The sequence below is a fragment of the Salvelinus sp. IW2-2015 genome, linkage group LG31, assembly GCF_002910315.2.
Source record: "Salvelinus sp. IW2-2015 linkage group LG31, ASM291031v2, whole genome shotgun sequence".
In the NCBI taxonomy this organism is placed as follows: domain Eukaryota; kingdom Metazoa; phylum Chordata; class Actinopteri; order Salmoniformes; family Salmonidae; genus Salvelinus; species Salvelinus sp. IW2-2015.
The window spans coordinates 15,492,433-15,509,482 of record NC_036870.1 but is presented as its reverse complement, the minus strand read 5'-3'; the positions used below and the strand labels follow the sequence as shown (position 1 = coordinate 15,509,482).

Here is a 17,050-nt window from a genome sequence, read left to right as displayed (position 1 = left end):
CTGGAACTAAGGGGCCTGAACCATGAAAACAGCCCCAGACCATTATTCCTCCTTCACCAAACTTTACAGTTAGCATTATGCATTGGGGCAGGTAGCGTTTTCCTGGCATCTGCCAAACCCATATTTGTCTATCGGACTGCCAGATGGTGAAGCATGATTCATCACTCCAGAGAACACGTTTCCACTGCTCCAGAGTCCAATGGTGGCGAGTTTTACCCCACTCCAGCTGATGCTTGGCATTGCGCATGGTGATCTTAGGCTTGTGTGCGGCTGCTTCATCCATTTCATGAAGCTCCTGACAAATAATTATTGTGCTGACGTTGCTTCCAGAGGCAGTTTGGAACTCAGTAGTGAGTGTTGCAACCGAGGACAGACCATTTTTATCACTCAGTGGTCCATTCTGCTGAGCCATTGTTGCTGTTGCTCCTAGACGTTTCCACTTCACAACAACTGCACTTACAGTTGGCTGCGGCAGCACTAGCAGGTCAGAAATTTGACGCACTGACTTGTTGGAAAGTTGGCATCCTAAGATGGGGCAAGGTTGAAAGTCGCTGAGCTCTTTAAGGCCATTCTACTGCCCATGTTGGAGTGTCTGTGGCGATTGCATGGCTGTGTGCTCGATTTTATACACCTGTCAGCAACGGGTGTGGCTGAAATAGTTGAATCCACCAATTTTCAGGGGTGCCCACATACTTTTGTAAATATAGTGTATTTGCTACCCCCAAGTCTTAATACATAGTTTTTTCCCCTCATTAATGTATTAACATGCTTACTGCTGAGGATTATTAGCATTTTTATTGTTTAACTAATTTAGTGGTGGTGGTGCTTTGCGCTGTGGGTTGATTAAGTATTGCACCTTCACTAATTTAAAGTTTGACACTTCTTCAGACAAACAGACAGCGTGCTACATGTTAATATGCCTGATGAGGTTTGGAATTGCATTGCATTTGAATTCACTGCAAACTATTGAAAGAGCACTCCAGAGAGAACAATGTGGCATAATACGTCGTAAAAACTGAATTTTCTGTTTATAATTCACTGGTTTTGTGCTTGAGAAGACTCATTACAGTGAAACGGTCTCTGTCACAGCCAGGTAAAGATAACTTTTTTTCATGACGACATCAGGGTGTCTTGTTGTGAAAGAGAACCTATAATAGTATAAATAACGCCTTCCTTTCGTCCTCAAGTGATAGCACTTCAGAAATGGTTTTGAGGCATTCAAGGCTGTTTCCATTTACTGACCCCCGACAGACAGAATGTGTATGTATAAAGTAAGCCATTGGCCCTGTGTGGGAATTGAATGGATCCTTCACCTCTTGAGCTGCACATTCGGCTTGGCGATAAGCATCAACAGCTAGCGCCTCCCTCCCTCCCTCCCTCCCTCCCTCCCCCTCTTTCTAGGAGAATAAATTGCAGCTCGCGGCATGCTTGGTGTGTCAGAAGCATTCTGATCTTTATACTTTCTCTCTCACTCTATTGCTATCCCTCTCCCCCTTTCTCCCTCACTGTCTGTCTGCATTGATATGATATATTTTGTGTCTGTCCTTCGGGTCATTCGGGTCTGATTGTCATACTGATTGTCATACTGTAAAAAGCACTTGAAATAATTCCTTAAAGTGTTTGAGGTTTGAGATCGGTATTTGGAACTGATTTGCAAATTAACCGACTAAAATAGCGCTGATTATTTGAATAATGGATGGAGTGGAGAGATTCTTCTCTTCCGCCCTCACTTCTCCAAACGTTGATATATACAGTTGAAGTCGGAAGCTTACATTAGCCAAACACATTTAAGCTCAGTTTTTCACAATTCCTGACATTTAATCCAAGTAAAAATTCCCTGTCTGGGGGCCTCCCGGGTGGCGCAGTGGTCTAGGGCACTGCATCGCAGTGCTAGCTGCGCCACCAGAGTCTCTGGGTTCGCGCCCAGGCTCTGTCGCAGCCGGCCGCGACCGGGAGGTCCGTGGGGTGACGCACAATTGGCATAGCGTCGTCCGGGTTAGGGAGGGTTTGGCCGGTAGGGATATCCTTGTCTCATCGCGCTCCAGCGACTCGTGTGGCGGGCCGGGCGCAGTGCGCGCTAACCAAGGGGGCAGGTACACGGTGTTTCCTCCGACACATTGGTGCGGCTGGCTTCGGGATTGGAGGCGCGCTGTGTAAGAGCAGTGCGGCTTGGTTGGGTTGTGCTTCGGAGGACGCATGGCTTTCGACCTTCGTCTTCCCGAGCCCGTACGGGAGTTGTAGCGATGAGACAAGATAGTAATTACTAGCGATTGGATACCACGAAAATTGGGGAGAAAATGGGATAAATTTATTTAAAAAAATAAAAAATAAATCCCTGTCTTAGGTCAGTTAAAATCCCCACTTTATTCTAAGAATGTGAAATGTCAGAATAATAATAGAGAGAATTATTTCAGCTTTTGTCTCTTTCATCAACATTCCAGTGGGTCAGAAGTTTACATACAGTCAATTAGTATTTTGGTAGCATTGCCTTTAAATTGTTTAACTTGGGTCAAACGTTTTGGGTAGCCTTCCACAGCTTCCCACAATAAGTTTTGTGCATTTTGGCCCATTCCTCTTGACAGAGCTGGTGTAACTGAATCAGGTTTGTAGTTGCCTGCTTGCTCGCACACGCTTTTTCAGTTCTACCCACAAATTTTCCATGGGATTGAGGTCAGGGCTTTGTGATGGCCGCTCCAATACCTTGACTTTGTTGTCCTTAATCCATTTTGCCACAAACTTTGGAAGGATGCTTGGGGTCATTGTCCATTTGAAAACCCATTTGCGACCAAGCTTTAACTTCCTGACTGATGTCTTGAGATGTTGCTTCAATATATCCACATAAATTTTCCTCCCTCATGAAGCCATCTATTTGTGAAGTGCACCAGTCCCTCCTGCAGCAAAGCACCCCACAACATGATGCTGCACCCCCGTGCTTCACGGTTTGGGATGGTGTTCTTCGGCTTGCAAGCCTCCCCCTTTTTCCTCCAAACATAACGATGATCTTATGGCCAAACAGTTCTATTTTTGTTTCATCAGACCAGAGGAACATTTCTCCAAAAAGTACGATCTTTGTCCCCATGTGCAGTTGCAAACTGTAGTCTGGCTTTTTTATGGCGGTTTTGGAGCAGTGGCTTCTTCCTTGCTGAGCGGCCTTTCAGGTTATGTTGATTTAGGACTCGTTTTACTGTGGATATAGATACTTTTGTACCGGTTTCCTCCAGCATTTTCACATGGTCCTTTGCTGTTGTTCTGGGATTGATTTGCACTTCGCACCAAAGTACATTTATCTCTAGGAGACAGAAAGCGTCTCCTTCCTGAGCGGTATGATGACTGCGTTGTCCCATGGTGTTTATACTTGTGTACTATTGTTTGTACAGATGAACATGGTACCTTCAGGGGTTTGGAAATTGCTCCCAAGGATGAACCAGACTTTTGGAGGTCTCAAAAAAAATAAACTGAAGTCTTGGCTGATTTCTTTTGATTTCCCATGATGTCAAGCAAAGAGGCACTGAGTTTGAGGGTAGGCCTTGAAATACATCCACAGGTGCACCTCCAATTGACTCAAATGATGTCAATTAGCCTATCAGAAGCTTCTAAAGCCATGACATCATTTTCTGGAATTCTCCAAGCTGTTTAAAGACAGTCAACTTAGTGTATGTAAACTTCTGACCCGCTGGAATTGTGATACAGTGAATTAGAAGTGAAATAATCTGTCTGTAAAGAATTGTTGGAAAAATGACTTGTCATGGACAAAGTAGATGTCCTATTCGACTTGCCAAAACTATAGTTTGTTAACAAGACATTTGTGGACTGGTTGAAAAATGAGTTTTAATGACTCCAACCTAAGTGGATGTAAACTTCTGACTTCAACTGTATAAAGAAGAAGTTCTCATGTCACATTTAAATGGCTGCAATCTATATCAAAGTGACCATGCAAATCATCCCTTAATTTTTGGGCCTGGCTCAGGCACAAGATGTAATTTCCTTTGTTCTTGAAAACGGGGTTTCAGAGGAGCCGAGACGTACATTTTTTGTTTCTTACCTAGACCAGTTTATACCTCTCCTTGAGTCCAGAGGGGTTCTGCAAAGTAGGATCAATGAGTTCGCCAGAACTTTGATAAACAACCTGAAAAAACTATAGTTTTTCTGGTTCATTAAGAATGCGTTACTTAGATATGTGTTTTGTTTGTTGATTCAATTAGACAACGCCCATTTATTTATGTGTCGTTGTCACATGCAACGTTCAAGCTTATCTTTGTAAAAAATAAAACGCTATTTTTAAATATTTATGTCAGTTAACTGGCTAACTCACTGATCCTGCTTTGTAGTATATCCCTTAGCTCTACTCACTCACTCACTCACTCACTCACTCACTCACTCACTCACTCACTCACTCACTCACTCACTCACTCACTCACTCACTCACTCACTCACTCACTCACTCACTCACTCACTGGAGTATACATTCACTGTAGATCAGTATTTGTATTGCTTATTTTATACTGTCTTTTTTGCTCATTTATCAAGGGGGACAACAATTTGAGGTGATTGTAGCTCAATGCTTTCTCCTTGGCTTAACTAGGCCCGTAATTTAGTATTGTTATTCATATTTACATATCACATACACATTTGTAATTAAGGCACATGAAAGTTCACGTGTTCAAGAAGGCATTTCTGCAACAACAATTTTTTAAAATAATAAACGGTCCTCCTGTGAAGTCGGAACTAATGTCAAATACCTAGGACCCTGTAATCAGTCACATATAATAGGCTAAATATCGTCTACCTAGACTCCTCAAGTTTAGGGAATTCAATGGGGATTTTTCCATTCTGATTGTTTACTGCTGTTCAATCTAACTTCAACCAAAAATAATTGTCATACATTTCCTGCACTCATTTGTTATCATTTCCACACTTTGCCACGTAGGGCTGCATGATATGGGCGAAAAATATATAGGCCTAATTGGTGAACTGCTGCAATCATGGAAATATAATGATTATTGTAATTCCATAGTTGGAATATAGTGGGCAGCACTTTGAATACATTGTTTTTTGACATGACAACGAATGAAAAATCCAGGGAAAATTGTGACGGGGTTGGTCAGTGTTTTCCGTCATTAGAAGTTAAAGTAAGATAAAATATGTACTGTATGTAGCCAGCGCTAGCTAACATATTCATGCTTCACCTATAGAGCTTGCCACCTTGTAGTCCTAAAAAACTGAAATTAGTCATCTCTGGTTTGTTAAGACATTCCTAAGGGGGTAATGAATGGGGTTTCGGGATAAACACCGAAAGTAAGGTCTGAGGTTAACACCGGCTTAAGAGATTTTATTTGTTTTGTTGTATGGAATGGAATGGAACACCCAGAGTTACCTCTGCTGCAAGAGGATAAGTTCATTGGAGTTACCAGCCTCAGAAATTGCAGCCCAAATAAATGTTTCACAGAGTTCAAGTAACTGACACATCTCAATATCAACTGTTCAGAGGAGACTGTGTGAATCAGGCCTTCATTGTCGAATTTCTGCATAGAAACGACTACTAAAGGACACCATTAAGAAGAAGAGACTTGCTTGGGCCAAGAAACACGAGCAATGGACATTAGACTGGTGGAAATGTGTATTTTTGTCTGGAGTCCAAATTGGAGAATTTTGGTTCCAACCGCTGTGTCTTTGTGAGACACAGAGTAGGTGAACAGATGATCTCTGCATGTGTGGTTCCCACCGTGAAGTGTGGAGGAGGAGGTGTGATGGTGTGGCGGGGCTTTGCTGGTGACACTGTCTGATTTATTTAGAATTCAAGGCACACTAAACCAGCATGGCTACCACAGCATTCTGCAGCGATACGCCATCCCATCTGTTTTGTGCTTAGTGGTACTATAATTTGTTTTTCAACAGGACAATGACCCAACACACCTCCAGGTTGTGTAAGGGCTATTTTATCAAGAAGGAGAGTGATGGAGTGCTGCATCAGATGATCTGGCCTCCACAATCCCCCGACCTCAACCAAATTGAGATGGTTTGGGATGAGTGAAGGAAAAGAAGCAAACAAGTGCTCAGCATATGTGGGAATTCCTTCAAGACTGTTGGAAAAGCATTCCAGTTGATGCTGGTTGAGAGAATGCCAAGCGTGTGCAAAGCTGTCATCAAGGCAAAGGGTAGCTACTTTGAAGAATCTAAAATCTATTTTGAGTTCTGTAAAAAAAAAACATTATTCCATATGTGTTATTTCATAGTTTTGTTGTATTCACTATTATTATACAATGTAGAAAAGACTAAAAATAAAGAAAAACCCTTGAATCAGTTGGTGTTCTAAAACTTTTGACGTCGTGTAATTGCTTTAAAATTCACAAAATGTTACATTCGCGGATGCAGATTCTTCTAGAATTAAACATATAAGAGCTCCTAAGCCTGCGTTTACCACAGATAATATGTTCTGCGTTTTATAGAAAAATCCTACAAAAAACACATTTCTCCATAGTCTTTTTAATTCGCGCCTCATTTTACCCACACAGTTTTTACCACAAGGACAAGTTGTAAGATAAATAACTGCCTTAATGGAGCACATGATAACACCTTTGATTGGGATCTGTTTCCCTGTTTGGGGGTGTGTAAAGGATCTACATTTGTAAGTGCCATTGCATTGAGTGCAGACAATACACTAGTTTCCATCCGGTAGAGGCACAAACGATGTGCAGGGGTATTTTGGTTTACCAATTGATCTCTGAGATTTCTGCCCTGCGAGAATACGACCAAGGGAGGGTCCGATTTAAACATTACCGATACTGTCATCGGATCTTAGAATGTGCCAATGTTTGAACGATTCCCTTAATTTGTTCAGAGCATTTTGAATAGCGGGTAGTGAGGATTTAAGAATGCTTATTTTTGCGAGACTCCTTGAAAGAGATTTTCTCGATTTGTTTTGGATTTTCTCAATGGCAGATTGCGATTGGCTGGAGGTACAAAATAACTCTTACTTCTAAAAGGAATCGGAGTATGTGCACTGGAAGTGGACGAGGCGCTGGCTGTAGAGCGTTGGCCAGACGGGGGTGGATAGAAGTAAGCGGCCTCCCTCCTGCGTCTGTCATGGAGAGGAAGAGCAGGACCTCTTTTGTCAGGGTTTCTCCAGAAGTAGACTTTGTCCTCGGCCTTGTCTGTTTTGTCTTGGTTTGTCTTGGTTTTGTCTTGGTTTCTTTATTTCTGTAGACAACTTGTCCTGGAGCGCTTGGTTAGTTTTCATCAGTTCCCATCATTAACAGCTCCTAGCAGAGCTTTGAGTTTCTCTTCAATCGTGTTATCCATTTCAATAAAAACCTTTTTCAACTGGTCAACAATTAATGTCATTAAATCAATAGAGAATTTGTTCAGGATGGCACACCAGCGCTCCCAGAAATCATCTGTACGCTACGAGTCCCCGTAGAATAATGCCTTGACACACATAATCATTAACAGTGACTATATGTAGATGCGTTGTCGTCTGGCGCTTAGATACATTTAACAGTTATTTCGAGAGGTCAGAGTTACCCCCGGGCATGTCAAAAAGGGACTCCGATACAATTATCTTATCATGTTCCCTTTGGCTGTATTCAAAGTAATCTTGTTTGCGTCTTTGACCAGTGTCAGGAAAGGAATTATCATTCGGCATCGTTTTAGAGCTTTTTGTCAGTAGGGTGCTTTTTACTGGGAAACAGATCCCAGTCAAAGGTGCTATCACGTGCTCCACTCAGGCAGTTATATATCTTGTAACTTTTGTGAGTAAAAACGAAGCGCGAATTAAAATCACGAATCTCGGAGCATCGTAGCACCATTAGGTGCAAAAACTCGGTCTACCCAGTTGCAGCCCACTTTTTGGTAGCGAATCACTCGATTTCGTTCCTACGTTATATCGGCATCGAACACGTCACCCTCCCTAGGAGAGGGATGAGAGGCTGCCTGGATCTTTAATTTAAAGACCGTTGCTCCCCTCGGTCTCAACGTATACTTTGATCTGAAGCCATTCTTGTGATTATTGTGATTTTGCTATTTATTGTAAATGTTTGTAGGCCTATGTAGCCAAATAGTACCTATGATCGTTATGGTATCCATTCATGTTTTTTGTATGTTCTATTATATCTGAAAATTAACCAATGATTTCACTCCACACCCGGCCATGATTACAGACACCTGTTTGTGTTCTTTGACACTATATGAACTAGTGACCCGCGATACCGTGATGAAGACCACTTGTCTGTGGAAACATTGGTTATTAGGTTATTAAATGATTGCATCAGAGCTCCTAGAGTGTGCGGCTCTCCTATTCCTTTTCAAATAATAGAAAGTATACCCACAGAAAGCTGTGAACAACAGTAGTTGCTTCCAAAGCTATGTATTTCCCGTAATTGGATTTTGAAATGTTATACAACCAGAAGCCTTTTTTCTCACTCCCGGAGCGCACATCAAGAGGCTTGCTCACCACAGCAGCAGGCCCAGTGAAACAGCGCCCAGGGACTGGGCAGAAACTTTCATTACATGAATCATGGGGATAATGCACTTTTACTGTTTGACAAAATCATGGTTTTAGCTGCTCAAAAAATAGGAAACCTTTGAGTGAGGTGACCATTTAGACTAATGAATGTTCAGCTCACAGTCTGGAGCCATGCCCCTTGACGTACTATAGGCTACTATAGCTATATTGTATCAAAGTTGTCACAAGTTGTGGTCTGCTAGCTAGCATTATCAATATGTTATTAGCCTACCTGAGCGTGTATATGTGGATGATGCGCTTTCAGATGTCTCTTAGGGTCGATAGGGCTAAATTGAAATGCTTCTTACAGAATAAATATGAAAAAGATATGCATAACAATGGTATCAATTGAAAGGGAACAGTTTGGAGATTATGGGAAAATGATTAGACCACAGGGAGGACACAACAGTTCACAAGACTGAATCCCAACATTACACAGCACATTTTATGTGCATTTTACATTTACTGTACTTTTTGCTGCATTGGTTGATAAAGAATCTGAAAATACTCTGGATACATTCAGTAACATGATAAGAATATTCCTGGGAAATGTGGGTAGGTATAACATAAGACATATAAATAACAAAGGTTTGAGTGAGAGGACTAACTGGTGTCTCCAAGTGGTCACACACCTCTCCAAAGTGTACACAGTTCCTAAGTCATTTCAATGCACTTTTATGACTCAAAGAAGAGTTCAACTATAAGGTGCTATTTTGAGCTTTCCTAGCTGTACCGTAAAGGAACTAGAGCAAGCAGACTTGTGGTTGTTTTGTTTGGAACAACCCTGCATCCCCGCCATCACACAATTACTGTTGTTTCCGCCATCCAAAAACGGTCCACTATAAATCGCAATCTAGGTCAGGTGGGCATCATGTGAAAGCCTGTTCTATTACCAACATGACTAGATAAGTTCTAAAATACGATTTCACAGTGTTTGGCTTCCACAATGCAATTCAGGGAAACCGATAATCATTTTGTCATGAGTGCATTCAGAACAACCCAGGATATGAGGGCTCCAGAGTGGCCCAGTGTTCTAAGGCACTGCATCTCAGTGCAAGAGGCTTCACTGCAGTACCTTGTTCGAATCCAGGCTGCATCACATTTGGCTGTGATTGGGAGTCCCATAGGGCGGCGCACAATTGGCCCAGCATCGTCCGGGTTTGGCCGAGGTAGACCGTAATTGTAAATAAGAATTTGTTCTTAACTGACTTGCCTAGTTAAATAAAAATAAAAAATTATGCCATGTCATCTTGTAACTGCACCTAAAATATAGTGATCATAATCATTGACACTGGATATGACATGAACACGTTTGGATTCACAGGTGTTTGGCTTGCTTGTATGACATCAAAGCGGTATTCATTATAATCTTCAACGTCTCATCTTTCATAATACATAATCCTCTTCATTTACATAATTTCCCTCATTCAGACAACAAAAAAATTGTAAAAGTTGCCCAATTAGCAGGAGGGATGCGGGAAACTTCTCGTGCAAAGTGCTCAAGTTCAACTCTGTGAAGCTCAGAGTCAGAGTTCTGATGTCATCTATAGCATGTTACTGTACAGCCACTGCGTTTCAATACAGCCATTTATCAGTGCCATTTTCAACCCGTATAATGGGTACGACGATAATGAAGATTATTATTTTTTGTTCACGGTTATTGTCCATAATGGATGGTTACGCAATTATACGATAATTGTGCCAGACCTAGTTGTTGGTTCAATTACCGCAGGGGTCTCATACCCTTTCTAATAATGTATGCAACAAGTATGCACTCACTCCACTGTAATTGGCTTTGGATAAAAGCGTATGCTAAGTAGACTATTGTATATTATTCTGTGTTGGCTGAAGTCTCCAGCCAGTGCACTAGTCGTCCTCCCCATCTCAATAAGAGCTAGGGACTAGCGTCTGGTCGTCCTAGGGAGGTGAGGAGCAGGTAAAAGATGGGCATAGCAGACAGTATAAACACATTAGCCCGTGGATGCTCAAATGTCAGCGAACAACAACGTCATTTAAAGGAAGTAAAACTGCCAGGGAGATTAATTTAGAAAAGACGGCATAATTACAGAGGGGGGGGTGTCAGTGTTGTAACCTTCTTGTCGCTCCGCTCGTAATGTTCCCAATGTACCGCAGATAGAATATCTGTCAATCAACGGACTTCTTTGCAGATGATGTCATTCCGCTTTGGGGAGAGTTGCGATTCGTCCTTGCCTATTCAGCTCATCACATTACCATTGTGATAGGATTACAGAATATGCAGAAGATAGACAGACTGTACCTATTTGATTAACATAAAAATGTTTCTTCAAACGTACCTAGATATGACTTTGTGAGGTATTCAGAGTGAACTATGTCTTATTATATGAAGATCAGCTCCTACAATTGACTGACTATTACGGAGCTTCCATTCTACATTGTAATGTCATAATCTGTTGGGTTCCAGAGGCAGGAGCGACAGCAGCTCAATGAGTCTGTTCTATTCAGCCCAGTATTTCTGTATAGACTGAATGGACCCTCATTTCAGGGGACCAATTATTCTATTGGCTCAATCAACAGAGTGCAGCGACCATTTAAAGTGCTATTGAAACCGGAAATTTGAACTGAGCAATATTTTGGTCAGTCCTATGGATTCCATTATTGATTTAATTGACCAATTATTTATTGAAAATGTAATAAACCTCTTTCGTAATTGTGGGACATTAATACTGTTTGACAAAACCGATGTCTATGTAAATATCTATGTACATTTCTTTCTGTCAAAAATATTTGATTCCTAAAAAGGACTTCTTATTAAAGAGATTCTCTGGTACTTGTGTGTACATTGTGTATACTTTTTAGCCAGTAGTCCTGAAAGTAGCACTCACGAGCCAAAAGTGGTCCTTAAAAATTGCATAGTACATCACATATGTGCAGATATGTGCACCACGTCATTGCTCTTTCGCTCTCTTGCTCTCTCTCTGCTGTGTCCGCTAAGCGGTTGGGCCCGCACTGCAACCTCACTGGACAGTGCTGGGCACGCCTCTTGCTAGTAGTCATTCAAATGCGAGGGACTGAAGCTCATTGGCAAGAACTCAAATTGCTAGGGGCTGTCCCAAGTGGGGGGAAATATAGGGAAAATGGTGTGGCAGAGCTTCAAGAAAACAGTTGCTTTCAAACCAGGGATTTTGAGGCTAATCATGGTAAAACAGTAATTCTGCTCATAGATTATGCAAGCATGAACTACACATTGAGACATCCAGCTCAAAGCTGGATTTGAAAAACATACTTTGTTTGGGGAGCAACTTTCACTGGGTACGGGGGGGCAACATCCCAACATTTTATGAAATTACATTTTTGCCCCCCCCCCAGAAATGAGGCAATGGTGTGCTTTAGGACCATGGGATGCCTCTGAGTGGTTGGGTAGACTGTTTGGAGTGTTTATCAAAATCAAATCAAATGTTATTGGTCACATACACATGGTGAGCAGATGTTATTGCGAGTGTAGCTAAATGCTTATGCTTCTAGATCCGACAGTGCAGCAGTATCTAACAGGTAATATCTAACAATTCCACAACAAAACCTAATACACACAATCTAGTAAAGGAATGGGATGAGAATATATACATTTAAAATATATGGATGAGAAGTGACAGAGTGGCTAAGATGCAATAGATAGTAAAGAATAGATAGTGTAGTAAACAGTATACTGTATAGACATATGAGATAAGTAATGCGAGATATGTAAACATTCTTAAAGTGGCATTATTAAAGTGACTAGTGTTCCATTTATTAAAGTGGCCAGTGATATCAAGTCTGTAGGTAGGCAGCTGCCTCTCTGTGCTAGTGGTGGCTGTTTAACAATCTGATGGCCTTGAGATAGAAGCTGTTTTTCAACATCTCTGTCCCAGCCTTGATGCACCTGTTCTGACCTCGCCTTCTGAAGATACCACCCGCTATCATGGGTGGTTGTTGTCCTTGATGATCTTTTTTGCCTTCCTGTGACATCAGGTGTTGTAGGTGTCCTGTAGGGCAGGTAGTTTGCCCCCGGTGATGCGTTGTGCAGACCGCACCACCCCCTGGAGAGCCTTGTGGTTATGGGCGGTGCAGTTGCCGTACCAGGCGGTGATACAGCCCGACAGGATGCTCTCGATTCTGCACTTGTACAAGTTATTGAGGGTTTTCGGTGACAAGCCACATTTTCTCAGCCTGCTGAGGTTGAAGAGGCGCTGTTGCGACTTCTTCACCACACTGTCTGTGTGTATGAACCATTTTAGTTTGTCGGTGATATGTACACTGAGAAACTTTAAAACTTTCCAACTTCTCCACTGCTGTCCCGTCGATGTGGATAGTGGGGTGCTCCCTTTGCTGTTTCCTGAAGTCCATGGTCATCTCTTTTTGTTTTGTAGACATTGAGTGAGAGATTATTTTCCTGCCTACCACTGTTGTCGTCTGCAAACTTGATGATTGAGTTGGAGGCGTGCATGGCCACGCAGTCATGGGTGAACAGGGAATACAGGAGGGGGCTGAGCACGCACCCTTGTGGGGCCCCAGTGTTGAGGATCAGCGAAGTGGAGATGTTGTTTCCTACCTTCACAACCTGGGGGCGGCTCGTCAGGAAGTCCAGGACTCAGTTGTACAGGGCGGGGTCAAGACCCCGGGACTCAAGCTTAATGATGAGTTTTGATGGTACTATGGTGTTGTATGCTGTGCTGTAGTCAATGAACAGCATTCTTACGTAGGTATTCCTCTTGTCCAGATGGGATAGGGCAGTGTGATGGCGATTGCATTGTCTGTTGACCTAGCGTGACAGGAGTGGATCTAGGATATTAGGTAGAGTGGAGGTGATAAGATCTTTGACTAGTCTCTCAAAGCACTTCATAATGACAGAATTGAGTGCTACGGGGCGATAGTCATTTAGTTGAGTTAGTTCAGTTTTATCCGACTGGATAAAACAATAAATAATAATAATTAGATCCCCCCCCCCACTTCAAAAACCAAAGTTGCGCCCCCGCTTTTAGTCGCCAAGTACCCAAGCATGTCTTTAACAGTCATAATCCATACATAACACTTTAGTAAGCAGTACATAAACATTCATAGATGTAAAATGATAATAAGATGTTTGATGGAAGACATATTGTTCACTTTGTCAACTCGCAAGATAAATGTGATTAGAACCATCTATGAGGGATTGATAGTAAAACAACATCTTTATTTGCTCTGTCTATCTGGATGATGTGGTTCTGTCTGTAATGCTGTATTTAGTATGACTCAAATGGCTGTGAGTAATGATGGCAATAATTTGTTCAGATCCTGCATTATCTCACTCTCATTTCCTCTCATCGTCTCTCTCCCTCTGCTGCTCCCTCATCTCTCTTTCTCTCTGATTTCTTTCTTGCTGTTATTCTCTCTCTCTCTCCCTCACTCTACATCTCTTTCTCTCGGCCTCTACTCATCTCTCTCCCTTTCCCCCTCTACTGCTCTCCTTCCATCTGAAAGAACCTCCTGCCTGCTTGTAATTTGGATGTTTGATGTTGTAATAATGACAGCAGAAAGTGTGGGCTTTTGAAAAGAGCCACTATAATTTATTTGTGTTTATTTTCTCTGTCTCTCGTTATCTGTCAGTCTCACCTGGGCTACTTTTGAGTCATATAGCTCTTAAAATAATACCAAGTAATTGTGATTCCTATTCCTGCTCTCTCTTTCTCTTTCTCTCTCCCTCCCCCTCTCTCCCTTATTCTGAGACGCCTTGTGAGTACTCTTTCTCTCGCTCGCTCTCTTGTTGTGTAGGGCGGAAATTGCCTATCTGTGATTCTTCGAATAAACTAATGTATGTTAATGGGGGGTCAAAGGTCCTGTGCGTGCTGCTTCCAGAGTCGACCTCTGCCCAGGTGTTGTCTCTCTCTCTCTCTCTCTCCACGGAACAGAACGGGACTTTGTTGATTTGTATTTTACAGCCTCATGTTCCTCTCCCCTCAACAGGATATTGAAGAAGGGTTTCTGTTTACAATGCAGTCAGTCATAGGCCCCCTTTTACTAGAATAGCTTTGACTCATCTTCTATGAAAAGCAGAAGTATGTGTGGAGCGGAGAGGTGGCGTTGCAGAAATTCACATTACCTCATCTTTTGTGGAAGACTATGTTGATGATTTTCAGTGTGTCATTGTGTATTAGATCAATTCACTGTCACTAATATAATCTGTAGTGATTTATATTTAGTGTCAGACTCTCCCGCTAGGCGAATGAAGAGAGAGTTTGAGAGAGAGACAGCGAGAGAAAGAGGCACGGATAGATGGAGAGTGATTGCAAGAAAAGAGGGATGATGATGTGCGACGTCGTCGTCAATCTCTCCCCCCGTTACTCACTCTCTCTGTCTCTCTCTCTGTTTGTCTCTGTATCTCCATCTCTCTCTGTCAGGATTAGACATGAAGATGTATGTGTGTCTGGAAACAGGCTGAAACAGGCCTTTATGGAAGCTCTAGTCAATGGAGAGACTGTTTATCAGTGTTCTCTCTTCCTCTTTCCCTCACCTCCCTCTGTCCGGATGCATATATCATCTCTTTCTGTGAGTAGGATATGGAGCATGAGAAAGACACAATGCTGACTGACACTGTGCCAGCTCTAGTGGTTCTGGGCTCATATTCACAAAGCATCTCCTAGTAGTTCTGATCTAGGATCAGGTGCACCCTGTCCATGTAATCTCATTCATTATGGTCTAAAAGGCTAAACTGATCTGAGAACAGCAGTCCTACTCTGAGAGGATTTATGAATATGGACATGCCAGCCATGTCAGTAGAATTTGTTGGCAAGCTTTGTATCAAAGAGGAATATGGAGTCAGAGCTGGCGGGCTCAAACTGTTATTCCTACCACGTCGTTCTCCTTTGTGTGTGTGTGTTCGTTGGCGCGTGCGTAAGTGCGTGTGTAAGGCGAGTGTGTGTGTTGTGGCCCAGATCTTTGCAGCAGCTAGCCCAGTGATTCCCTCAGGAGACAGAGATTTTTCCACTGACGTCAGAGAGACTGGGTGCTCAGTGCCTACGTCACACTGTGGGGTATTCTGTAGCGTAGCTAGCTGAAAATAGTAACCCCTTCAGTAGTCATTAATACAGGAAGCCAATCTGGCTGTTTGATGCTCCTCTGAAGCTCTGTGGAGGATTGTGTTGATTACAGCTCTGAACTCTGCATTAAAAATATAGAAAAAGAAAGATGGGTCTTGAGCTACTGTTTCATATTCTGCTCACAACATGTATTTAAATGATCATGTCCTCGTTTTTGAAGAAGAGATAGGAGTTGCTCCTGACTTGACGAGGGAAAACTGTGGCTTCAGGGAACCTCTCACCCCAATGTGTTTTTATGCTTATGTGAGTTTAAACAACTGTCAATGTAGTTAAATGAAATGTAGTCTGGGGTTACTGTAGTCGTGTGTCTTCTGACTGGCTGATTGTCTCTGCTGCTGTTCCAGATGGGATCAGTGTGACAGGCCTTCCCATCTCCAGCCCCCTGAGACAAGTCCTCAAACCCCGGGCCGAGTCCAAGCCCCTGGGCAGCGAGTCCAGCAAGACAGACTACAACCACGTCAAGGTAGGACTGACACCTCTCCTCTCCCCTTTCCTCCCCTATTGTCTCTAAACAATGTTCTCTTTTATTACCACAGTGAGGCTGCAGCATGAACATTTCTCTACTTAATAATTTCCGTGACACTTCACTCATTTGAATTTCATGGCTTCCGAATTTTTTTTAAATTTCCCTCCTTGTATTGCTTTCGGTCTTTCAACCCATTTTCTGATGCTGCAGATAAATAATGAGCCTATCATGTTGGGGGTAATTAGGGTAGGTGTAACTGTTTGTTTAAAAAGCAGGGAGGGAGCTGAGGACAGACAGACAGACTACAGCTTTTCACACATAGAAAAGAAGGTACACAGAGGGGGACAGGGTGAAAGGAAAGCTAAGTCAAACTGTATTCAGTTCTCTAATACTGAATAAATGTTAGGCCTGTTTCTAGCTTTTTCATTTCATTTTTGTTGTTGTTGACATTTTCAGAATCAAACGGGCTCATTACATACAACAATTAAACGTGTTCCAGTAAACAGACCGAGCAACCTGTAAATAAGAACGGAACAGCAACAATAGAAAAGAAAATTAAACCAAATGAACAAAACAAAGAATAAAGGTGATCTAATCAATCCCAGGGAAAACATGTCTTCAAAAGCAGTGTAGATGGATTTATTCTTTTAAAAGAGGGTTATCCCAGCTTTCCAGTGATACCACGTTCATTTCTCAACTCCTGAAATTGCGCGTGGCAAATAAAATAAATGCAATTACAGCAATTTATATTACAACACTGTCTCAGGCTTTGAAAACGCCTGACAAAACCCATTACATATATAGAATCTATACAGGAGGAAGAATCTCATTCTTAATTATTTTGCCCTCCAACTCTCCACTGTAAATATGAAGCTGTCCGTTCCATTAGTGGGCTGGTTGAGCTTGTTAAGAACAGAGTAGAGCATGTCAAACAGGCAGCTCAGCGTCTCAGTGCAGATTAGGTTGTTTTGACAGTTTAGCTGCAGAGGTAAT

The 17,050-nt window shown here is 42.3% G+C and overlaps 1 protein-coding gene across 1 annotated transcript in view; it reads left to right on the top strand.

The window, feature by feature from the left end:
• LOC111955963 (trafficking protein particle complex subunit 9-like) overlaps window positions 1-17,050 on the top strand; it is a 211,846-nt gene that overhangs the window by 112,644 nt on the left and 82,152 nt on the right. The window contains 1 exon segment of the mRNA XM_023976355.2: window positions 15,936-16,054. Coding sequence (XP_023832123.1) covers window positions 15,936-16,054 — 119 coding nt within the window.